This window comes from Vidua chalybeata, chromosome 1, assembly GCF_026979565.1.
Source record: "Vidua chalybeata isolate OUT-0048 chromosome 1, bVidCha1 merged haplotype, whole genome shotgun sequence".
NCBI lineage: Eukaryota > Metazoa > Chordata > Aves > Passeriformes > Viduidae > Vidua > Vidua chalybeata.
In genome coordinates this window covers 27,104,187-27,131,318 of record NC_071530.1, presented here as the reverse complement: position 1 = coordinate 27,131,318, position 27,132 = coordinate 27,104,187, and the positions used below count along the sequence as shown (strand labels likewise).

At 35.3% G+C, this 27,132-nt stretch overlaps 1 protein-coding gene across 4 annotated transcripts in view; it reads right to left on the bottom strand.

Moving 5' to 3' along the window:
* The window catches only part of PHF14 (PHD finger protein 14), a 159,901-nt gene that overhangs the window by 33,094 nt on the left and 99,675 nt on the right, over positions 1-27,132 (bottom strand). For all 4 annotated transcript variants that reach the window (XM_053938971.1, XM_053938980.1, XM_053938954.1 and 1 more), the window contains one exon: positions 20,594-20,711. In XM_053938971.1, coding sequence (XP_053794946.1) covers positions 20,594-20,711 — 118 coding nt within the window. The remainder of the gene's footprint in view (positions 1-20,593; positions 20,712-27,132) is intronic.

Sequence of the window (27,132 nt, the reverse complement as noted above, 5' to 3'; positions counted from 1 at the left end):
CTTCATTAGAGCATTTTAATACTTATTAAGTAGTTACAGCATTGCAGAGTTCTGAATAAGCATGGTTTTTTACCCATACCTACCCCTGCTCCTGAACTGCAAGGAAGGGAATATTACATTTTGTCCACTTATGGCAGATGGATGCTTCTGCAAAACAGCTGGAGCCATGCTAGAACAACGCCCAACAAATGTATTGTACCAGTCACTGCAAACCAATATAACACACAACCTAGTAAAGTTAAAGATGTTAGCAGAGTTTGCTATCTTTTAGTAAATTTAACATTACAGTAAAATAAAAAAAAAAAATCTTAAATACTTTACATTCTATTTTCCAAATTGCCTTGATTTTGTCACCCAACATGACTAAATAATTCAAAATAAAAAACACTTTAATACCTTCACTGCTTCACACAGAGGTTTTGATAACAGCATAGATTGAGACATTTTAATGGAGAGAAAAGATCCATTAGTTGGTACAATCTCTACTGTGCTTGTTGTAATGCTCATTACAGAAGGTACTTTAGATGTCATCACTTAGCAAGCAGAGTATGTGCTTTTGATATATCACTTTCTTTCTACATTCACTAATTGCAAGGAAATCAAGAATATACTTCTGGAAACTGCAAGCTGCAGAGCTCATTATTAAGTTTTCAAACATAACAACCTGTAAGAAGTAAATTAAAATTTTGTAATGATAATATTCATCAATTGCAGTTTAGCCCATTGCATGGAAAGGGAAAAAATGAACACTGGTCCAACAACCATTACTGAATCACACAGAGAATCACATCTGGTGAGACCAGATACTGTAAAAGAATTAACACATGGAGGGAGTTCCTAAAGACTATAAAGGGGAGAAAATACTTCTGTGCTTAAATATTTCTAATAATGACTTTTTACACCTTTCTCATTGCATCACCTCTCCACAACTTAGAAAAAGAATGCTCTGGGGCATTTTGTGACATGACACTTTAAAATTCAGGTTTAGTATGAGGAAGATACTTTAAGGAAAAAAACAGCTTTCAGAAAAAAATAGCTTTTACTGAAGACTAAAGAATACCATCAATTGAAATGCTAACAGTGAAGTCTAATTGCCATTGCACTGAACTGTTTTATGGGCATAATGCTGGATCTGTGGAACAAAAGAAAAAATGAGATATCTTGGAAGAGTATCAGCCAAACAGAGTGAGCTGCAAGGAGAAACATCTCTAGAATTCTGATAATAAAAGTCTGATTTCCCCCACACTATATATGCCACCAAAAGGAAATTTACATCATGTTCATCCTGAGAGCTCACTGGTTTCCCTGGACTTGTACAGGCAGACATCTTCTCTCTCAAAGGCCTACTCAGTTTGGTCCCAGTGAATTATGATGAGGATGTTTTTTCTTGTTTACTCAATTAGCCATGAGCTCACTCTGAGAATAGAACAGTACTGTTTTCTCCTTGAGAAAGTTAAATCAATGCCATTTATCAGCTCAATATGTTTCCAGAAGCTCTTCTGTGCTTCTTACAAAAAGAAAAGTAACAAACACATCTACTGGAAGAAAATTATACACTTGTCTGAATCCGTTGGTTCAGTGATTTTTCTCCTGAATTCTGTTTGCATTTTGTATCTGAACAAGCTTTTGTTATGCTGCTATTACCTGTGGCCAGATAATGCTGGCAACCATTTTCAGTTACTTGCTTTTTTTAAAGTAATAAACAGTGTTTTTCAAAAATTATCTGAGCAACTGCAATTTGGTAAGCTTACATTCGTTACAGTCCTTTGTCTCAACAGGTCCATAGATTCTTTTTTATATCAAATCTTGAGTATCTTCTACTCCAGCACTTGGCCATCCTTCTCCTAAGAACCAGCTGGCTAATTTAATACTTCTATTTTTAGAGAGATGGATGGAAACCTAATTTACTTTATTATTCAGAAACCAATCCAAGCAAATATGCCTCCCTTCCCAACTGCACTGTTTTTATTACCTCTTTTCACATTGTTAGCTGGTCAGAGCATGGTGCTAATAATGCCAAGGTCCTGGGTTTGATCCCAGTATGGGCCATTCACTTAAAGAGCTGAACTTGATGATCCTTGTGGGTCCCTTCCAATCCAGACTATTCTGCAGTTTAAATATGTAACACAGGCAATCTATGTTGTTCTGAACTATTTTGATAACATGTGAAATACAGCTTTCAGAAAGAGATATATTCAGTACGTGGAATGAGATCCTTTCATGGATGGTACCACAATAAAAATGCTGCAAGGTGGAAATGACAACTTTTACAGAGCTGCTTCCAGGTGTGTTATGAGTATGTGGCCAAGTGAGCAACACTGTTGGTTAGAATTCCTGGTACTTGTACTCTGGCAAGTAAAACAACCCGAAAGAGTATTAGCATCATTTACACTTGGAAAGGCAAAAAAACACTACCACTGACCTGAATAGATATTTTTACCAAGGAGGTGTTAAAAGGAAAAATGTACTTCAAAAATAATTAAAACTTATTGTCCTAAAGTCACTTTATTATTTTTTTCAAGGTCCTGCATGATGAAAACAATGACAATGGCATTATCATTGGTCTGTCAGCCTTAGCTGTAGCAGTGATGGACGTGGTGGTTTATGGACATATAATTAACACGGTAACCATTTTAGTACATGTCTTTTCTGGTGCTTAAGCCCCTCCCACTTCATTAACTCATTATTACATTTTCTACACTACACAGGAAAAATCACAAATCTGCATTTTCAAGTCAGACAAATCAATACATAGCTTTATAATGGATCACAGTATTTAGTTATATTAATTAATAAATTATGGGGGAAAGCCACTAAATGGTACTTCCAGTTTCCTTAAAATGTAGAAATACTTTGTGAAAATATAAGTGCATTATAAAAAAGAAATTTCCAAATTCTCAGTAATAAATTTTTTCCTGAAAAATGCCGATTTTGATCAAAGCTCCTCAGAACATGAACCTTCTTGTACTTACTAAACCTTGAAGAGGAAATGAAATGTGTAGACATTTTGCTATGTCTACGCAAGAAAGATATCCCTGCTTTTCATTATGGCTCTTTTCCTATGACCTAAATGTTCATTCAGTCTAAGATACCACAACTGCATAAGCCTGATCAATCTCTTTTCTTCAATAAATAATATTTTAATTATATGTTGACATAAATACATAACAAATCAGATATTCTAGTTCTGGGATGGAATCTGCTTACTAGTTTTTACAGCATTAAATTCTCTTCTTCCCTTCACTCCAATTGGTGTATTTACTCTTTGCAACTACCATATAGGAGCACACATTGTGCTTTTAGTTTTGTGCTTTTCTGTGCAGAAGGAACACTGACACAGTATGCTGAAAAATCAATAATGCATACAGAACAGATGTGGATTTCATCTGCAATGAAAGTGATAGATTTCAAAGGGAGGTGTTTATGTTTTATGCTATGCTGATGTTGTGGCTTAATTTAAGAATTTCACTATTCTCACATTTTGCTTTCCAAAAACCAGACCTTTAATTCCAGATTGAGACACATATACAGGTGTGCATGGTATCTGTAAATAGGACACAGATATATACAGACATGTGTAGTCTGTATTTACATACACAGGCAAAGCACACAGTGAACATCACAGTAGCAAAATGCTGTATTTACCAATCCATGTTGCAGTCAGCACAGATACTGACTTAACAAAATAGAAACCCGATATTGCTTCTTATTTTAAAGAAAATGAAAAACCAATGCATACTTTTATATTTTTTAACTATGTTTATAATACATTCCTAAAAAGCTCAAGAATTTCCATTTGAAACATGTTGATGGAAAAAGTGTCTTACAACAGTGCTTACACCAGCCTAACAGCCACTACGTTTTCTGCTATTGCTTCTTTAGAACAAAACTAAAATAGGATTGAAACAAATCCTTTATAGATGATTTCAAGCTGACAGGTTTGAATATATTATGTTAACTCTGCATCGTTTTTCATATATCATCCTTTTACCTTGGTCCAGTTGAGAATTACACAAGTCATAAATTAGCTTTAAACAAGTTTTGAATCAGTCTGGAACTAGTTTTCAAATTAAAGAGCTGTCAGTATATTACATCGTACTGTCATTTTATTACCCCAATCAATTCTGTGTGGCCTGAGGTAGAAAGAAAATGGATGCTGTCTTCATTTGCAAAGGGTTTATCTCTCACACCAGGCTGTGAAAACATGACTGCAGTAATGAATTGGACGCCAAAGTTACTAACAAAGACTTCTAACAGTAACAAAGTAGAAATACTTGTCCCCCTTTAGACTTACAAAAGTGAGGGGGGAAAAAAGGCCTTTCTGAAACATGAAGACAGCTTCTTACAGTTGAAGCACTATGGGATGAAATTAGCAAATTTTTATTCAAGTGCTGAAGTGCTCGTAGCCTCACAGAGTTGTCATTTCCAGTGCTGCACAGAAAAAGCCTTCCTGGGTCAGACACACAGTGCTTCTCCAGCCCAGACCATGGAACATCCCTCCAGCAGCTGAGAAACCACTCCTCCTGTTCTTATTCTTACACCCCAGGGGCATACTTTGAAAGTATTCACAACATCTTAGCCAGAATTTCAGAAAATCTGCTGCAGACAAGATTTCTGTAGCTCTCCACAGTTCACAGGTGACCAAAGCAAATCCCCAGGGAGAAACATACAGTTTATCTCAATCTACTCACATACAAGATCAGTCACTTTGCTGTTCCTCAGATTTTACCCTGTGTTAGTTAATGAAGCAAGAATATGGGCTTTAAACTTTTAAGTCATGCTCCACAGTTGTAAAATTTCCCTTTGTCTTTTATTATGCCTTTGTCATTCTCTTCATGCTGCTTTTATTCAACATCTGACAATCTCCTCTCTTCTTCTGCCCTCTCCAAAGATAGGAAATCACAAATGCAACCTCTAACATTGATGTGCTAACCTCCTATGCTGCCAGTCACAGAGGCAACACTGTTGTTATGTCCTTGGCTATTTTTTCTCTCTCTGGAGAAGGGGATGATGACTTCTATGTTTATACACTGTTAACACAACAAGGTCTCTTTCTCAGCTCACTGTGAAACCACCTCAGTTCAAGCAATAAACCTTAAACTGTCTCTAAAACCTCTGCCTTCTTTTAGAAACAGAAACAAAACAAAAACCTTTTACAATTATCTGTTTTTAAATTTAGAAATTAAATTATATTCTTTAGCCTCACACTAGTTTTACTTTTTTTCTTCAAACACATTTGCAATATGAAAGAATTAATAAGGGTACAATAAATACCCACCTGTTCCAATTTATTATCCCTTTATCTTCCAATAAATGACAGCACTGACAAAGTATACTTGCATCTTTGAAATCCACCCAGGTTTCCAAGTACAAAAGGTGAATTCCCACTTTAACTTTTGTTTTAAAATAAGCATGCTACTATTGTTAGTATTTTACTCGAAGTGTTTGATTAACCTATGAAAGGAAACAGGGTCATCTGTTTTCTCTGGATGCCTTCTTCAAATAGAAAAAAGAATTACATGTATTTAAAGTTAGAAAGAGCACTCTCAAATTTTTTTTTCATATCTATTCTTCTAACTTTATCACATGCAAATAGAAACAGAAAACAGAAGAACATTTTACTGTTTGAAGGTATTGTCATTCACTGACCTCTGGAACCTGAATTAGTTTCCCCTTTCTAGCTCATGTATTTTCTACATTCCCATTACTCAGTGTACTAATCCTACCTCTCGTGGGACTGAATTCTCCACCTTCTCAATCAAAGTCTCCTGGATTATTGTATTTCCTTTTTACTTTCTCACCATTCACTATTTCCCAACATTCAAAAGTTTTTATTTTAGCTACCCTTTCAATATCTGCCTTTTTTGACCCCAGAAGTCTTTGAACTGTATTAAAAATTATCTCTTAAAATGCTGTAATTAATAAAACCACATTAGAATACAAAAAAAGGAATTTAACTTCTAATTATAGCCACTCAAAACACTAAACTTATCCTGTGTGTATAAAATAAAGAAAACAACTTCTCTGTTATTGTCATGGATTAAGAGTACTGACCACAGATATAGCATGGCTTCAACTATTGGCAAAAATTTCTGTATGAACATGTTTATCATCACCAGGAATTTTTAGAATTTCTTCACTAAAGGGAAAAACCCAATATCTATCTTTTTGTGTGTGTGTGTGTGTGTGTGTTAAACGTCCTATGTCTTACATAATTTGGTAATTATTTGATGCACCAGAGCAACAGATTTTATATTAATATCCTTTTGCAGGATATTAATATACTGGCAAGATTGTTGTACTATGCTATCATCAGTGAATGTAAGAGTAATTCAGTACCTTCTCCCTTTCTTTGTCCACACTTCTTCTTTCCTATGTATTGTTCTGCTATTTTTTTTTGTATTGTGAATTAGGTTACATGCAGATACTATAGCCTGAAAAGTTATTTTTGTCCTCATTTTATACTTGATGGAGTTTATAGATGTTATTTTATTTAGTTCAAAAAGCTTTTTATGACAGCATAATTTATTACAGCTGGATCAGGATATTTCATTTTCCCTGTGCCTGTTTGGTACAGCTCTCATCTCTCCAATCCTTCTTTTCTACCATCCAAAAAAATAAAATCCCAAACCCAAACCTCAGGAGTTGCAAAACAAATTCTCAAGCACAGCACATTCAGAGCCACAGTAAGCGTGGACACTGATTTTGCAGCTGTTGTCTCTCACAGAGGTGATGTGCAGTTCACACACTCTAGGTGTATGTAACATTAATCTGGTGCATGTTTACTGGGGTATTACTCTGGGTACATGTTTCCTGGGTAGCTGCATGTATGTTAGATAGTATTGCAATTACTGACTTTGATATATTTCCAAAATTACAAGGTCACCTTACACCCAACATTTAAAACAACACTTTCTAAATAACAGATGTACAAGCTCATCTGGTATCACTCCTGGAGAGCAGTCTGCAGCTACAGTAACTCCATTAGTAAGGCTACATTTGGGGTTGCAGTTGTCTCCTTCCTTAAGCAAAGTTTTATTCCTTCAGAAACAATTGGGGCAGATCATAGCATCCATTCATACAGTCTCTCTAGAAGAAAGTTTTTCCCAGCTGTATTTCTTTTCAAGCCATGTTTAAATAGCTCCAAACTTTCTGTGTTTTTGGATTACTGAGGCAGTGACAACTCAGGAGCAAGGTACAGAAGAAAACTTACTTTCATCTCTTAGGGTCAAGCTGCACATTTGCACTATTTATGGTCAAAACAGTCTGCTTTAGTCTACTTCAGCAGCTTGGAAGAAAGCATACACAAAATTTGCTCACAATATTTGGTTAATTCTTGACTTGAATGAGAAGATTGAACACTTGAGAAGATCTCTGCTCCAAAAAGCAGCTGCTTTATTCTAACAAAAATAGAATGTAGCTCAAAAAAGGGTTTCTTTCAAGCACACAATCTTCAGATATTATGCATCAGCATGCAGAGTGTGTCTGTCAGATGTTGGAACAAAGCTTTAAATTGTACCATCTAACTTAATTCTCAAGATAGGGTCAGCACATTCATAGGGTTGTGGGGGGCGGGGTTCATCTTTGAGAAGTCCTTTAAGTAATATTTATTTAGCTCCTTACATCTTCATCAGCACTGATTCTTGCTTTTCAACTCCTTGAAGTCCAGATTTTCCCAACATAATGCAAAACAGGGTTATATTAAAATGTGCGATCACCAAAAGAATCACAAAATCGTCAAAGGCTACTTTTTAAATCAAGACTTGTTTTCATCTCTCCCCACTTCCAGAATTTTCTTCCAGTAACAAGATGAAAAAGAAAGGGAATAGAATAAAAATGAATATAAAAGAAAGGGACAGCTCAGATAGCTCAGTACATCGTTTTTTGCAGTCCAAGTTTATTACATAAGTTTTATAGCTCTCTAAATTAACTTTACGTGGGACCCACCTGTTTTTTCAGAAGTTTTCTATAAGCACTCTACCCTTCTCCAGGGGAAAGCTCTCAGTGTGTCCTCCAAATCTTCCTTTCCACTTTGATGCAATCCTATTTCTTAATTCACCCCATTCTCCCCTGTAAGGGTTTCTGTGTATTTTCCAAGTGGAATTTTCTCATTCTTATGAATGTGTGTGTGCTTACAGGTCTCCTTTTATGCTAAGGGTGCTTCTTGTAGTCCCATTGTTTTTGCCATCATGTTTCCTCACTCCTGTTCTTCCTATCCCTCTCTCTTCTTAAAAACTACCATAATTTATTTTCAGATGATAAAGCAGAAAATTAAAACATTAATTCAAAGCCATAAAAATATTTTTAAAGAATTAATTAACAGTAGCTTTCTATAAAAAGCTTTCTATAAAAATGTTTCCTACACACTCCAAGATCTCTCTAATATCTGAATGTGCCAAATTAAAAAAACTATCCTTTACATTCTTTGAGAAACTTCAAACAAATATCAGGAACCCTATTTTGTGGGTGCCCTTGATTTATTCATTCATGCTAGTCACTAGAATAACTATAGAAAATTTCCATTTAATTTATACTAGTAAACAGGGATACATACTCTTATTAATTAAAGTAGCCAGCTAAAACACTAGGATATTTTATGCTGGCACACTGAGCTGCACTGACAATGGGATGTTTACTAAAAAAGGGAATGAACAGCCCAGTTGACACAGTTTAAGATGTGACATTAATCAGCCATCTTTTGCTGACCTCTTAGGAACTGAAAGGTTACAACTACTGCTGCAGCTTTAAAACACCCTCATAAAGGCCTGGAAATTCCTTATTCCTCCCTAATTAAGAACACTGCAAATGATACATGGATAAGGCTAAATTCACACAAAATGTCAACTTTACTGCCTCATTCCTAGAAGCATATTTATATTTTCCCTATGGTGTTTTTTACCTTGAGATTACTTCTACCAGACAAAACTCCTTTCTTTTTCTCATCTGTACTAGAAAACATACAAGTCCCTTACTCTGAAATATGGTTCCTTAACACTGTAGATCAGATGTTTTCAGTTAAAAGCATATACTCCTTATTCAAACAGTCAAATGATAAAAATTTGATACCCTAGCAATACAGATCTGTGTATTAATTTTTAGGCTTTTGATCTTGAGACTACTAATACAAGATTTCCACAAATTATCTTATCAAAATAGGAATAAAACAACTCTTTCAGTACATGAAACTGAAACACAAATATACCTTTGATACAGTAAATGAAAGAGTCACTTCATACCAAAAAACTGTGGTGTGACAGGAGCAACTCTTTAGAGCAAAGCAGCTGGTGCTGAGGACCAGGCAGATGCAGAACACATATTTCAAAGATACAGCTAGTTTGGTCATGAAGACAGCATGCCCATTAGCAGTCAGAATACATCCTAGGCTTTAGTGCTCCTTGACAGAAACTCACTTTGCACACTCCTAAAACCACTCCATAGTATGAACCAAAGCAGAGCCACTGGCAACTGGGTGATTCTTTTCAAAAATGCATTTCTGACCTGAACCAAAATAAAATCCATCAAAATCAGTATACCAGAATGTAGAACCATTTAAGCTAGTAATAGGATTTTCCAAAATAACAGGGTATTTTAGATACCAGCTTTATTCAGAATTCCATACTGTTATCCTGGATCATCAACAGTCCCCCTTCCTCCTCCTGAGATTCACTGGAAGCTCTCTGGGGTTTAAGAACCGTCCCTACCTTTTTCCGTTTTAATTTTTCCCAAATTAAAAGAGAGAATATTTCCCAATATAAAAGAAAGAATCTAAGAGAGACAGACATATTTTATGCCTTCTTTTCAAACAATGGTTTGACTGCTGCCCTGAATTAACTGGTAAACACATCCATATCATAGGGAATATCTCAGCTCACTTCCCTCCTCCACTTAAGAGGTTTCAAAATAATATTCCCAAGGGAATGTCTAAACCATTTTACTGTTCTTTAGCTGAAGCTGGTTGTTTTGCATGGAGGGATGAGTCAGTGGGTAAAATGATTCATTGTCTATTAGCCAGTGTATCTATTGTCTTCTGACTATTTTACTATTTTTATATAAAGGAGCTTTTCAGTCTCTGTCTATGCTATACCCAAAAAGCACATAAACAACAGCAGGTCAATAGCTCATTCAGTGAGAGAATTATTAACAGATTAATAGACCACAGCTCCAAAATCTCAATCTTTTTGTATTTTCATAATTATCTTTAAATGTTAAGATTCTTGAAGATATCATTACATGAAAACAAACATTTTAAAGGCCTTCAAGAAGTTTCTTACCACCAGCAAGTTACAAAACAAAGTATATAGAACATCATTGTGTTTTGCAATTCCTCTGTCTTGTACAATACATTTAACTAAACAAGCAGTAGAAATATTACACAGTCGGAGAACGTGGTAGGGCAAATGCATATTCATGGGATACAAAATATGCTTGTAAATATTAGTACCTCATATGTATCCTTATTTATTGCATAAGTCTGGTTACAGATTCAATATTATTTATGTCAATGACTGCATAACTCTGCTGACACCCTTCTATTTCCAAAAATAAGTATGTGATGTGATTAACTCACTCGAAGTACACTTGTGGGTACCTTCCATAAATATGGAGTTATCTTGCTATTTTATCTTCTTTTTGACACTTTTCTTTGGCTATTTATATCACATCTGAAAGGATACCATCTGCCCTTCAGTCTTCATGAGACTAGTAGCTAGAAAAAATTTTGATATCTACAGATTTCAAGGTTTTCCACATATAAAATCTTTTGGTAATGTTTGTCACAGCTGAAATCTACTTAAGACTTTTCAAATATGCACAAAGATGTTTCAAACCACTGAACCAGATAATAATTTTCAATGCTTACCAAAGCCACATTTACTAAAAAATCTAAGATAAACTTAATTGCTACTAGAATTTAACAATGCACTATACATTTTAAAGGTTTTGTGAAAATCTTTTCAAAAGCCATCTTAAAATTCTATGTAATAGTCATGCATTTTCTTGGTAGAACTGATTGTAATGCTCTTGCAGTTATATTCTCACACAAGCTATCTGCTGAGCCAGTTTTAAGAGGATGGAACTTTTCTGCTACAGAATGCTAAAATCCAAGTGACGAGACACTCCTTTGCAGAGAAAGTGGCTGACACAGCACAAATTGGCAATATCCAGCTGTCTTCTGGGAAATGTGATTAAATGTGGCTACCACTAAGAGAATTTCTGTTTGAGAATGGCAACTGAACCTCACTTCCACTATCTAACATGATGACAAAAAGCAAATCTTGACTGTGCTAAAATTCATTGCTTGCCTAGCACTTCATAAAACGGCACTTTTTTTTTTTTTGTTTCCCCCCCCTCCTCCCTCTCTCTCCTCACTCAATATGATGCGATTTTGCCCAGCATTAGCAATTTATACTGATGAGTAACACGTTACTTAAAGTGACATATATGGTTACATTTCTTTGAAAGACTTGAAAATAAAATCAACCTTGAGAGTAAACATGAGCACTTAATTGGGTAACTATGATAATGTGTCGAAATCTTATACAGAGACTAACAATTAAAGATCTAATTCTTCTTCTGTCATATAGAATATTATTACAGGTGATGTGCTAAAATAACTTGCAGGGTAGTAAAGCTGGACTAATGAGAAATTAAAATATATAATTCTTCTTTAATTACATACCTTCTAGTTCTATGTGAAACATAAGACAAGAAATATATTTCTAGGTTAAGAAATTTATCTCAGAAATCTGGAAGAAACAGAACAGCACTTTGCAACATTAGGGTGCAACAGGATGCCACTAGCCTCTGGGCATACCTTCTTTGCACATCAGAACTCCTTATTTATGTCATTGCAAAGCACTCACCTTGCCATCTCCCGTTGACTATTTAATTTTTAATGAATATTTAAATTAAACAAGATTATGCACAATGGAAATGTGGGTTTTTTTTTTTAAATACTGCTTTCCTGGAACCCTAACTCATCTAACCCAAGAATTTAATCAAGACCCAAAAGGTTTAAAAATTCAAGTCAGTTACAAACTTTTAATTCATACTTTTTTTTCCAGACATTACCAAATTCAACACATTCTACTAACTAAGTGTAACAATCTAAATTTCCAAACTGATTATTAACTGAAAGTAGTGATGATCAATTACAATTTATTGCTAAATTTGTTTATGGCTCCACTGTCAGCATGAAGTCCCTAATTATCAATACCAAAAGAGTTCCTTATTTTAGGAACTCTAGAAGTAGGAAGAGAACTGTATTGACAAAATACATCTGAATGTACATCAGTGCTGTAAGCTAGGATGCTTTGGAAGCTACCATGAAGTAACTGTGACACATATATATCTCCCTTTGACTATGACTTCACTTGAAAAGGAATGCAAAATGGAGAAAATTTGCATTAGAAATAGTATTTCCGTGTCTTTTACATTTCAATATAGCATTTTCAATATGCAAAATTCACTGTCACAATGCATCCCAATATTGTACATATCTAGAAATCAAATTTCTAAAGCAAGAAAGAGAAAGCTTCCAGTTCTGTAAGGTGCAAGCAGCCTTGCTTCTTTTGACCTTCCTATACACTACTCCTCTTTCAACCTTCTCACAATCTTTGAGAATATGCATAGGTGCACACCAAAGAGGATGTATAAAACCTGTTTTGGTGTGCTACTCAGAGGTCAAAAACTGCTTTTGTTTCTTTATTCTCACATGCTGTGTTAGATAAACCCATATTCAGTAGCTTTATTTCAATCATGACACTAGCTCATTTCTGGATTTTTCCCAGTTGCAGCTAGCTTCCAGCACAGATTTCCTGCCACTCAGTACTACAGCAACAGGCAACGTAGGCTGTAATTTCATTTTGTCATGGCTTAGGAAAAGCAAGTCACGATTCAACAGCAGAGCTGTTACCCAGATAAACCATAACTGTAAGCAGATTTTGTTAGAAGCATAACCTAAAGAAGGTACAGAGTAGCAGCAGCATTTCGAACAGCTGCCCATGAAGAGATTTTGCTTCGTTATCCACTACTTTAGAGTAAGTAATATTTGTTATACATAAACTAGAGGTTTAGTCATTGAAATATTAGATTATGTGTGTTTAGATTACATGCATTAAAAATGTACAACCTCTATGCTGTTTATGATTTTTTTCCAGTATTATATTAATCAGGTACCTCTCAAATGTTCCACTGGCAATTGGACTTGGGTGTGCATTTTAACCAAAGCAATAGTTAATGAACAAGTTTGTTTCTAATTTCAGCCATCCAGCTTTTTACTTCAGTAACATATTTTTCATCCCAACAAAGCAAATGATCAAGACAACTTTTGAAAAGTACGACTACCTCAGTAATAATTTGATTTGTGCGATACAAAGCCTCATAAAAATAAATTTGCTTCATTTTTGTATTGTGTTTGTGTGGCAAGGTTTTGGCAACAGGGCGGGGGGCTGCAGGAGTGGCTTCTGTGAGAAGCTGCCAGAAGCTTCTCTTACATCTGATGGAGCCAACGCCACCTGGCTCCAAGAGGGACCCACTGCTGGTCAAGGCTGGGCCCATCAGCAACAGCAGTGGTGCATCAAGGATAATGTACTTAAGAAGCAGGAAATACCGGAACAACAGCACATGGAGAAAGGATTGAGAGGAACAGCTCTGCAGACACAAAAGTCAGTGCAGAACGAGGGGCAGGAGGTGCTCCTGGTGCCAGAGCTGGATTCCCCTGCAGCCCATGGTGCAGCCCCACACCAGAGCAGGTGGATGCCCAAAGAAGGCTGTGATCCTGTAGGAAGCCTGTGCTGGAGCAGGCTCCTGGCAGGAGCTGCGTCCCCATGGAGAGAGGAGCCCACTCTGGAGCAGGTGTGCTGGCAGGAATTATGCACCCACTGGAAGGAACAGTGATCCTGAAGCACCCTGTGGAGAGGGACACAAGCTGGATGGAGCAGCTTGTGAAGAACTACTGCTCTCACTCTAAGACAAAGAACATTGTGTGAAGTTTCAGCTTTGGAGAAAACTCTATATTGTTGGGTTGTTTATGAAAAAGAGCAAATGAAGGTATGCAGCAAGGGACTTCTTCATTCTTCTGCCTAACAAAAAATAGGGGGAAGAAAATGAACTTGTAAGCAAAAAAAATTCTTGGACCAAGTGCCATTAAAATAGCTCTTTTCTTTTTTTTGTTATTTTTTTACAAAAGAGTGTAATTTAAAACTGCAGAGCATATTTAAATCTCAATTTTCTAAGAACATGCCACTGGGAAAAGAGACATTTAGCAGGTTTATTTTAACTGCTGTTTTTTTGTCCAAGTTTAATGCAAAAAAAAAATTTATGTATTTCATTTGCACTCCTAACTGGCAATTTACTTTTACAATACTTTTTTGATCTATCCCAGTGTTATCTTTCAGAATCAGAAATTTGGTTTTGCATTTGAAACAACAATAATACATTTTAAAAAATAGCTCTATATTCCAATTTCTTTGTTCTTTAAATATCTGGCTGGTATTAGTCGCTCTATCATCTTTAAAAGAGACACTTTTCCAGACAATGTTTTTTCATGTGAAAGATAATGCTATATTGTATCGTTTATTTTCTGATACATTTTTTTTAGTACAGTTAAGCTGCACCCAAAAAGTACAAGCACTAGAAGCCCACGATGAAGATCTGGCAGTCAGCACCAGGAAATATTTGAACTGGTAAAATTGGTTTTGATGTGGAGAAGCAAAATACTAAAAGTAAGCATCTGCTCCACAAATATTTTCCAGTGCTTAACCATTTTTGTTGTTGTTGTTGTAGTTTGTTTTTTTTTTTTTTTTAAAACCTAAGCCTCCCACCTAGACTACGGGAATCTTCTGCCAACAAAGTGTATTGGAGTTTTTGGATTAATTTGGGGATTTACTACCAACTAACTTATTCACTATTCATAAATCAAGTCCCAACTTAAGTTAATTTCAAGGTTGATTATTTTTGGAACATTTTATGGTATAAATTATTCATTACATCGATGTATTATACCTGTTTGCCAGAAAATAACAGCGGCTGTGCCAACTCATTTTTTTTAAAATATGATACCTGGGAAGCAAATATTAAAACACATTTGGCAATACTTCAGCCAAGTGATATTGCAATACACTAAAATTTCACCCTTTTTTGGACCATCTTGGTAGTGAAACCCATTTCTGTGTCAAGTTCTTAAAACGGGGCATAAATGGTATAAGGACTTGTGTTAAATTTTCACATGGCCTTACATATTTGGTTTGTTTTCTCTTGTTCAATTTTAAGGAAATCACTCCAGTGACAATGTTTTACTGTTCCTCACAAACCTAGGAAGACAACAATGACTTCAAAATAACGAAATATTATCCAGTTGCTATATTAAAAACATCTTTCTTTCTATGTCACACAAGAAACCGAAGTGCTAGTTAAACTCTAGTCAAGAAACTCTAAAATATATAAATAAACACAAAAATGTCTAACTCTATCATTCTTTATGACCGTATCATAACATAGAGCATAATATTCACAGCTGTGGAAGACAAATACAGTTAGTGAATTCCACTATGTAATTTTTCTGTAAACTACCTTAAAATACTCCTAAGTTCTGGCTGAAAAATGTTGCATAGAAACGGAACATTTTTTCCTATTATATTATGTTCTGCTTGAAGCAGCAAGCAGATTTATTAGCAGTATTCTTTTATCAGTTTTCAGCTGCAATGCTGGGTGCCGTGATGGCAGTACATTTGCTTCTATGTTCTGTCCTCAAAAGAAGGTGTGACAATTTCTGTGATTTAAGGTGATGAAATGAGGGCCATCCTTTGTCAGAATATGTAACTGAAGCAAGTCTGAATTAATTCAAAAGACCTGTATAGATTTTTTTTTTTTTTTTTGTATTTTTTAAAATGTATTTTAGATACAACTATGTAAAATTGCATTCTACTGAATGATAAAATAAGTACATGTAAACCATATTTAGGGCATGATTAAGCACTATATTACTACTGCATGCCAACCTCATGTGTTCTATTCAAATATTATTTTCTTGTGTATACATACACACTATCTCCCACTTCAGCTCAAAGAATTCAGTATTTTTACAGGCTGGGCCAAGGGATCCAAGTTGGGCAAGAGTAAATGAGGAGAAAAAATTACTAAACATTTCAAGATGTTAATTTTGCCTAGCACTCATAGGAGCTTTGAAGTGAGACAAAGATAAAATTCAATTTGTTGGTAACAACTCAACTACTTCAAGCATAAGGTCAAACTTCCTTTATTCCCCAGTTCTGAAATCATTGTTTCAGTTGTCATGCCTTGCAAACCTTAAACACAAGACTTTCTGCTAATTCTCAACCCGAATTAATCCCTTTTAGTGACCCCCAACAGCTAAATCAGAAAAGGCAGGGGTCTTATGAAAGAAAATTAAAAAATCATAACATGAAGTGATTAAAGGCTGCAAAGTCACACATAGCCAAAAAAGCACTTAAAGCACTGCATGCCACCTCAACTTCGGTATTTCTTAAATTTTGAGAGGTTAACATTAGGTCTTTGGGTTCATTGTTTAATTTTCAACACACTTGTGTGAAACTGCATGTGTGAGGAAATGCTTCCCACATTTGGAGAAAAGTCATAGTGAAAAAGATAAAATTCCATAAACCATAATGAGATTGTCGCCTGCACAACACAGGAGTAGATCAGATACTACTGCAGTCCTCACAGACTTTCCTAATCACCAACCTTGTTTTTGATTAGAATAAAATTCCATGGACTATAAGAATTGAATTGTGCACTTTTTTCTTTTCATCTGACCAAATTTAAAGGTTTGAAATACATTTTACATATGAAAAATTCTTTTAAACTTAAAATATTATTTCAAACATTTAATAATGTAATATTACAGTGTCCAAATACATTTGCATATTTGCTGTGTGAAAGCAAAATATACCCTAAGAAATGCTTCTACCTGGCTAATAAGCAAAATTATCCATGATTTCTTTTGAACACTAAACGTGTACAAAAATATATTATTTGCCAGGGTTGGTGTGTTGTGTATTTGCAGCTCCAGAAAATATTTCCTGAGAGGCTTAGATGAGAATTCCGTGCTGACATGAATACTGACAATTTATTTCCACTGAAAAAATGCAGTACAGTAAAGAAATGAAATAGAAGAAACTAACAGATGTCTAGAGATGAGGCAGCTGATCCTGTAGCACTCAAATAATGACCTGACACATACACTCTGCAGTGTTTTGCAGAACAGATTACATGCAAAGATGAACAGATAGAAACTTAACTAGCATGGTCAGTGTAACCACCATGATAATATGTTTAAACTCCTTACTGCCTTGGTCCTTGCTAAAGTTTAAAATTGGAGGAGGTATTTTAAACAGTATTTTTTCACTGGAAGGCAATAGAAAGAAGCCCACATCTAATACTGAAGAGACCTCATAGTAAGATCTTATTGTACATAAATGAAAAATTGGTCATGCCACATTTATTCCTACCAAATATTATCATGTCATGATATTAAATTATTTGGTTTACATTCTATTTATCTTTCTTAAATTCAACTAGAACAAGTTGAAACAAGTGTCTGTATTAAGCCTGAATAGCACTAACAAAAACTACCAGGAAAATCATGATTTATAGTGCTGTTTGGCAGTCCTGAAAGTGCACTGTAATCCTTTTGCAGGGTGAATGGACAGTGTTATAGAAACGGAGACCTTATAAGTTTATTTCAGCTTTCATGTGATGTAACAAAATCTACAATGTTTTTGAGATGAGAGAGCTTGTCAGACCTTAGTAGTGAGCATCACCCATTCCAAAGAAGTGACAGCAAGTATTACCAGCAGAGAAGCTGTTGCCCTCATGCCCTACAGCAAAGTCACTGTCTGTCTATTATTTGACAGGCAGGGTAATATGGGAATATGCTACGTTGGTGGAAAAACTGACACAATTGCTGGAGAGTCCTGTGACTGGGATGAGCAAAATGGAAGTAGCATGTCCAATGTCTGTGCCAGATAACAATTTAAGTCATATGTTTATTACTGCTAAATTGCATGCCTTGTACTGCTGACACCTGCAAGTGCTTGGCAAAATCTGAAAATAAAATAGCATTATTTGCTGTCAGCAGAGTGCAACTTTTCTTTAACATCTAAAATTGAATTTCATAATTAGAAGTAAAAACTAATAGGCATTACAAGCTCAGCACTATGACCTCTCTTGTCATTGAAACAGTGTCATTTACCTACCAATTATTTTCAAGGCCCAACAGTGCTAATGGAAGATATATTGTTGGGGAATTTTAAAACATGTATTATAAGTGATTTAAACTGGACCAAAACAGATGAACGAAGTCAAAAAAATGAGAACTAAACAATAGTCTCCTTGGCCAAAGCAGAAAATTCAATCCCATTTTGCTACTATAATCCATACTAGTAACTTCCCTGTGACACATCAAAAATTGGATGCAGTGAGTGACTGAGAGACTGAAATCATCAGTAGCTCAGGCTTGCAATTCATCCACAGGTCAGGCAGAGTGCAGCAAATGACCCAACTTTGTCCACACTTGTTCACTTCTGAGCTCCGAGTACATATTTGAGAGACCACCCCCTCTGAGGAGAGGTAGAAAAAGCCTTATCATATCAGCTTCTCCTGGCTGTGAAAAATCACAGATATATAATACACAATCCTAAAGCCATGTAGAACAAAGAATTTGAAAATTATGAAGTACAAGACAAAGTCCTAGTCCTTTAAAAAATAGGTTCACATTATGGCTGAAAGGAGTTTAATTTGATACCATATTTTTTGAATTTATTACACTGCATAGTATAAAACAGAAAAAAACTACCAAAAAAGGCTTTGGGGAACATATAGGGCAATACAGCTTTATTAGAGTAATTTCTCTGCACAGCTCTCTAGAAAAGCTATGTGAAAGTGACTAAACAAAACCACAAGGAGTCCCCATAAGACAATTTTTTCAGTATCTTTCATATTCATTACATATTCACTCAAATCCAATTCCAATTGCCGGCACTTGAAAGTGCAAGAGACTTTATTTAAATTTACTCATTAAAAATCTTTATGAGTGAAAATCAGACACAAGAACATTTTTAAAATTTGCAATAATCACTAAGATTAACACAAAATGTGTAATCATTCTACTGAAAAATTTTGTTTACTCTTTAAAACACTCAATTTTTTCAACACATCTTAAAATTAACACACACCCTGCAAGAAGTGAAGTCCATCATAATTAATTTAACTCATAAAGTAACTAAAAAATTGTACCTGATACACAGTATACTAATCTCCAGGAAAACACAACTAGAAATTACAAACCCTTTGATTTTTCTGTTTACTTGCAAGTCAAGAATACAAGAGACACAAGATTTTAACTCATGTTATCAGAACCCCATTTTAGTTTAAGCAGGTGACAGAAATTCAATAACAGTTTGAATTCACTCTTGAAATGTCTCTTGCATGTAAGTGGTATTCAAGAAAGATTGCTTGATGTCCAAACTCTAGAGGACAGCTAATTTCCTGTATCTGTCTCCATACCTCCTTACAAAAGAACAATTTGATTAATCCCCCAGGGGGGAAGTGAGTAACATATTTTTGCAATTGGAAAGGGACACTAGCAAGCCAAAAAATGATGCCACTCCCTGAATGTTCTGTATATGCCAATCTTAAAAGTAAATGCATGACAGAGTTTAAGTATCCACGTACACTGACAAGTAACATATGAGAACATCTCATCACAGCCATGTCCCTCTGTATCCAAATACTGAGGCACTTGCTAGGTAAAGGATTCTGTGAAATACAAAGAAATTAGCAGTAACATGAAAAATCTTGAAGACTTTTAGAATACTCTTTTATTTTTACACTGAGGTATCAGATGCATTTATACACTTATGAGATGTATAAAATACACTTAGGAAATAAATTGGACAGTGTCTCTTCAGAGGTCATGGTGATGACAGAAAAGAATGCCAGTGCTAAAGAAGCTTCTGTGCAGACAAAGAAAGAATCAAAATCTTTATTTTTTGAAAAGTCAGTACTATAAAAGAATACTATTATTTTCTGTATCATTAAAGAGCTAATCCATGTCAAAAATCTAGTTTTACTATGTTATATTTGAACAAGGCATGCCAATCAATATAAGGTATTGATAACCTTCATATGAATTTTCAGGGAAAGAAAAAGGTTTAGTAATTCAAATCACCATCCTTTGTTTAGAGAACACATGCATTTTCTCTGTCCTTAGAAGTTTGTATTCTGCAGTACTCCTGAAATACTTTTTCTTGTCAATATTACCAGTGCTGATACAGTATCTGTACTCACACCTTTCTCACAGAGAGCATGTCAAAAACAAGCATTTAACTAGGATAGTAAAGTTTTCTTGTCATTCTTTCTTTACTGATTAAGAATATTTCTATTTTGCATACACTCTGGGTTTTTTAATACCGATTCTGAAGAGAATCAGAAATCTTTATTTTATGACCTTCTACCAGAGAAAACCTATGCACAGCATTTAATAAAAAACTTCAGACACTAAGTAAAACTCTGAAAACCAGAATACTTGAACTATTTTTAGGGTGCATTAACTTACTTTGGAGGATGTAGAGTCACATTCCTGACAAATCCATCCATAGCCAGTTTGTTTAGGAGACTTTTTCAAGGGAGGGTCTAGACAGCCAAAATGGTAGCAAAGCCTGCATTCATCACACCTGCAAGAGAAAAACAAAATACATATTTATATTAAATGGTACTTTTGTACTATTTTAGATTGAGCGTCCCTGCAATTCTCAGCAGAAGATTTCCTGATCCATTATCATAATAAAGAAAATCTCTTTCATATCAGGGGTAATTTTAAACAGCCACTTCAAATAGGTTCTGCTTAATCTGGAATATCCTGATGCAGACACTCATATATCACCTTTGTCATCATCTTATATAAATGACAACATTTGAAAGACTTGCAAATTAAGGAAGAAAATTGCTTAAATTTTTAAATACTTCAGTGTCATTCACTGCCCTTTTTTTCCCAGAAATTTTAACTTTTTCAGACAGTGACAATATTTATTTTTTATAGTTTTAAGACACTGTTTTGCACATGTGTTTTTTTAAGAAAAGCTTTGTGAAAAATTCACCCACATGTTAAATAACTCTAGTATAATTTACAGCTACGAATTACATTTTTAACACCAGGATGATGTGGTTGATGAACAAATGTACAAAAGTATTTTCTCATTCACACTGATTTTTCTAGAAAGGGCATTAATTTAAAAGGATTTCACTGTGATCTTTCACTTATAAAAGTGCTCTGTGTACACACAACAAATTTATGTTCTTCTTTAATAAGCCTCACATTAGTGTTTTGCACTATGCATTAGTCTACACAAAAAGCTCAAAACATACAGAATAGCTATTGTTAACTTACTTTTAATATACCACGAATAGAAAAAATGCTACAGTAGAACAAGTGTTTCATGAAGGGATTTTTAAATCAGAATAATAATAGGCTTAAAATGAGAAAGAGATTTTTTCAAAGCAAATTATAGACGTTTTCATATACCCTACTGAACTTCTCTTTATTTGCATATCCCCCTGTATTCCTTTGTATGAAAAGGAAAGCTTTTTTCAAATTTACTTTGCAACAGTCTCTTCATTAAACAGTCCTAAATGCTGAATTAAAGCCAATAACTGAAAAATAGGAAAGAGTATATGTTTAATAACTGAAAAATAGGAAAGAGTATATGTTTAAAAATCAAATATTTTAAAGAAATCCCCCCAGTCTCTTTCTCTGCTTTCCTGGCCACTCAATTTTTCCTCTACAGTATGTGTAAACACAAAAAGATCCAAAACTTGCAGTAATAGCATGGCACAGGCATCATCAGATCAAAGACAGAGGGATATCATTTATCAACAGAACAGACAGTGCATCGCAGAAAGAGGATTCAACTAACAGCACATACTGCTGCATTAATACAACAAAATGTTCATGTGACTTCTCCAAGGATTAGTCTCCCAATAAAAACAAGTAACTGTTTTCAATTATGATTGTTTAATTTCAGTGAATACTTTTGTCCTCGCTGCCAAGGCTGTGCTTGCTAGCAGTCACAGGTAACACACGAGCACTGGCTGTTTCCTGCTAAATAGAAATTAAAAACAATAATCTGACTATCCACAGGATTCAACACTGGACTGACATGGTTTTGATACTGTTTTGAAAATGAGATATACCATATTGCAATATATATCCTTAGGATTGCTTAGCGGTGACGCAATCTAACTCCAACACTCCAACTCTAACACTTAAAATAGAAAACCACCCTCGGTTTTTAAAGACAGAAGAGTATTAATGTTGAAATATATAACTTAAAATCAGGAATACATGTAGCTTTATTTCCTGTGAAAGGTGTATTAAAATAATAAAAAGGTTGAGAATGGGAAATGGGATAGGTCACACTCCTAAATCCCAACAGTGTATGTGACCTTCAGCGAAAGATGAAGCCTCCTCTGAACCTCAGTGTTCTCATCTGTAAAGGAGTATATTTTTACTAACTTATTTCTATATCTGGAATCTTATGCATGTAAGGGCTTGCACTTGAGCAGTGCTTATCAGAACTCCCTTAATGTAAACTTAAGGATCCTCTTAAGTAACTGAAAATAAAGAAACATACTATTCTGACTGACTTAGAGTATTTTCAGAGTTTAATCCTAAAATCTAAATATTATTTAAACAGCATCAGTTTAGATTTTTTTTTTAATTAATTGCTTTATATGTTTCTATGTTCAAAAGAAAACATTTCCTCTTTAAAATTACACTTTGGCATCTCTTACATTTTTACTATTTTTTATCTAGAATGTGGCACTTCCTGAGTGCACTTCCAGCCATGTTTCCTCAGAGTATGCTGAGGGAATTCGCAAAGCGGGGTTGAAATAACCACGACATTGTGAAATTAAATATGGATCTTGAGGCACCATTCTAAAGCGCAATGTTTTTAATATTTATTGTCATCAATTTCTATCACTTCAGACTGTTTAGTTTGGTAGAAGAAAATTTGCATTTTCCTAGAATGAGTTAAAAATATCTATATGAAAGTATTCAGATACTAATAACTTCTATCCTCGTCTGCACAGCTGAGGAAATGCAAATAAGTATTTTCAGATATCAAAACATAAAAAGCTGCATGGTGATAAAAGAGTAAGTATACCAAATATTTTTAAATGCTTGCTTCCTACTGCTTTTTACTGGAATATGAATTCCATATTGGAAAACAGAAATACACTGATTCTGAAGTTCCCAGTGCATGATGCTAGGAAAATGGATGAATATCACTGTACCTTGGTTAAAGATGATGCTCTAGCTGTCTGGCAATCATTGCTGAGACTGACTGGGGACAAAATGTGAAGTTTACACACATCACAGTGAAAAAAAATTGGCATTCTTAATTCCTAATTTCAAAAGCTAACATTGCACCTAAGATAAAATGGCAATAATAAAACAAGATTAATCCCTCAAGTGTATACTATTAGCTGTGTTCTTTTGTCTAGCAACATAAAAATGATAGAAATCCCACTGTCACATTCAGAAAATGAGAAAGTGACACAAAATACAGCATATTTTTGACTTAGTTATAGAGAATGAAATTGTTGGGTCACAAAAGATGTCATGCTGCCAGTCTCGCAGGCTGTCAGTAAATGCACTCACAGACCCATCACATTCCGGGCATTTACAGAGCGAAGGAGTCATGTGGCACCATCATTTACAAGTATCATCCGCTCCCATCCTGAAGATGGCTTAATAGCACAAACAGAACTGTTCGGATAGGGAGGGGGCCAAGGGAAAGAAGCCACTTCCTCCATATTACAGGCTGTTGAAATTTTTACCCTTGTGCATTCAAGGTCACATGTTCAAACTTAAACTAGCAAGTATCTTCCTGCTATTTGTGGACAACTATTTTTATGGTGAAGCATATGATTTACAAAAGCCATTAAATGGTGGGCCATCTTCAGCACCCTCATTAGCTGCTGCAGTGAAAACTTTGTGGAAATAAAAGCAGAGCTCCACACATAGACAAGCTAACCTAACCTCCTAAATTACCTCTAGCTGACAGGTAATTGCTTACTATCACTGTTATAACAAGTCTGAAATTACTTTATGCATCAAAATTAAAAATCACTGTGTTCCTCATTCCAGCAATTAACGAGGATAGATACATGCCCACTAAATATGGAGAAAATGAAGTGTGAAGAAGAAAGGTGAATTCTGAAGCAGTTATGATAAAAAAAGTTTAAAAACCCCCAAACAAACATTTTTTACTTATAGAAGTATAGAATGGTCAGCTACATCTTCACCGCAAGAAAGCTTGATTAGGCATTTCCATACCTGAAATACTTTTACTTTGTTCTTTAATAGAGTGATCTCCATCTGCTCTTGTCCTTGGATTGTTTTTATTAGTTTTTTTAGCAGTACAGCTGGCTGTGCTCAAGCCCTATCGTGTTCATAATTAACTAATTATGCTCTAATCAATAGTGCAGATACTGATTTTACAATGTAAATGAGATAAATGAGATAATGGCTGGGGTCAATCTCATTTTATTTACAAAGCTCAGCACACACATCCATTTTCATTACATTGCATCTACCTGCACAGGAGGGTGTCTTATCAGTTGGCCTGCAGAAGTCTTCCCGCAAGCACTGGGGAAAAAGACCTGTGCTTTTACAGAGGAGTAGCGAATGCAAAACCCGCCTGTCACCGGCACATTTGTAAGTCACTGGTTAATATCATTGAAAACCACAAAGAGCTGATTCAGCCAGAGCGAAGAAACCTATTTTGCATTCACGAGACAGCATCACCCATCTATAGCTGTAAAAGTAATTACCGACATGTCCCTGAAACACAACATTAATAAGCTAATCTTTAAATACAACTTTCCAAATATGCTTCAGAGACTACAGAAAAATCTCACTTATGTACGCATCATTGCACACCGCCTGCAGTGTCGTGCCAAAAGGTACCATGGCGAACAAAATACAAAATTGCAAGATAAATATACTGCTCCCAATTTGTCACAAGAGCTTGGAAAGATTTACTTTAATGGAAAAAAAAGATATAAAACCTTGATACATATCTCACCATTAAAAGTAGAGAATTTGTCATATGAGCCTTACTCTGACAAACTCGGAATTAGTCAGAAAAAAATGAGAAGGAAGCTAATCCAGAATTTTAAACTCAAAGGGAAGTGCAGTGGGATGCATGTACACGCACCCACTTGCTGAATGCATATAACATAATGGCTACTCCAGCACCTGCATAGATTTAACTACTGATAAGCATCATCCTTTGCTGGCTTGTTTTGGACCCCATTTCTGACTAAAGGCTCATAACACCTTAGGAAGACACATCTGAGGAACAGCCGTTTCTTCTCAGACACTGATCTCTCTACCCTTTAATCCCTCAGTGTCCAAGTGCTGAGTCACTCCAGAACTGCAAACAGACAGAGACATGACTTGGAGTTCATTTTAAATTGCAGCACATTCTTGATTTCAGATGAGCAACTTAAAACCAGCCATGACCATTTAAGTCACTGGCAACACTTGGTTTCTTATTAGCAGCTGTATGACACACAACAGGAAGGAGCACATAAGCATTCCAAAAAAGCCAGAGTAAATCAATGTAGCTCAAGTGAATTCAAACTCTAGAAACAAAATTAATGACTTCAGCCTGGAGCAGCTGAGGAGTGCTCCTGTGACACTCTATACTGCAACCAGACCACAGGAGTGATAAATTCTGGATGACAGGAATGAACAGTGTGGTGGGTTGCAGCAGCAACTTTACATGTCACGTCAAAGACGGCACTTTCCTGTGCCCTTATTTAAACAGTAAAATTCAAGATCTAATGGTGAAATAAATGTATAGCCCTCCATTTAGTGCACTGTTATTAATGCTGTCCAAAAAGTACATTTATTCTAGTTACTGAGTGAGGAGCCCAAAACTGTAGCATCTTTTCATTATAGAATATGGGGATAACACTCATATTTTGCTTCTGACATTTCCTGGAACAAAGTGAAAATAAGCAAAAGCATGACTTTGTATCTTACCCTACCATTCTATACCAAAACTCTTTGATTCTGCCCAATTAATTCCAAAACAACTTCCTTTCATTTTGCTGTGGTATGTCACAGTCAAACATAAACCATAAGTGATGCAGTACTATATTTTCTGAAATATAAGATCTAGATCCTTATCAACTCCTTTGTCTTTAGACAAAAAATTTACAAAATAGTAAAACCCTATTAGGTATAAAATGGAAGAAGTTGATTCTCCTCTTCCTGATTGCTACACTTTTTCCCTTGCCTATAAATGGCCTAACAACTAAACATTGGTGGTCATCTTGCTGTTTCTGGTCTACAGAACAGTTTTAAGAAGTCTTCTCACATGGGCCAGTCAAGCTTTAGGTGACTTTACTACAAGGAGTGTGACATATTTCTGCAGTAAAGTTCTTACGTGACTGCATATGCATAAATTGTTGATTAGAAAACCAGGATATAGTCCGAGTATATCTCTTCATACAGGTACACAGGTACTTGTTATCCTGAAAGGCTCTCTATCTTCACAGATGCTAAAAGTTCACCCACATTAAACTGTAAGGAACTTCACCCAATTTCAAAGTTAGATCTATCTTTGCAGTCAGTCCTGCATTGAGTGGTGGCTGTAACAGATGTCCTTCAGAGACTTCGGCAACCCACATCTTTCTGGATTCTAATATTTTCAAAATTTTCATAATTTTGATTTAGGTAAATGAAATACTATTTTCTGGGAAGGATAATGCTATGGTGTTACACTAAGTAATAAAGCAATTTTGCAATTTCTATTATGCCAGGTACAATGCAAGTACACAAAAGGAGATCTCTTATTTACATAGTTTATAATGGAAGATGACGGAGTAGACTATCACTCTCTTCTGTTATGCCTGGAAGAGAGAGGCCATAGCTATTGTGAAAGGTGAGAGATTATACCAGATAAGGGATGATTATTGTATTTTTTTTTTATATCTACCTACTGCTGATGAAGACCATGTATGGCAAGATGGACACAGCCTGACAGAGCGTGATGAGCTTACCGATCAGCTAGGAGTAGT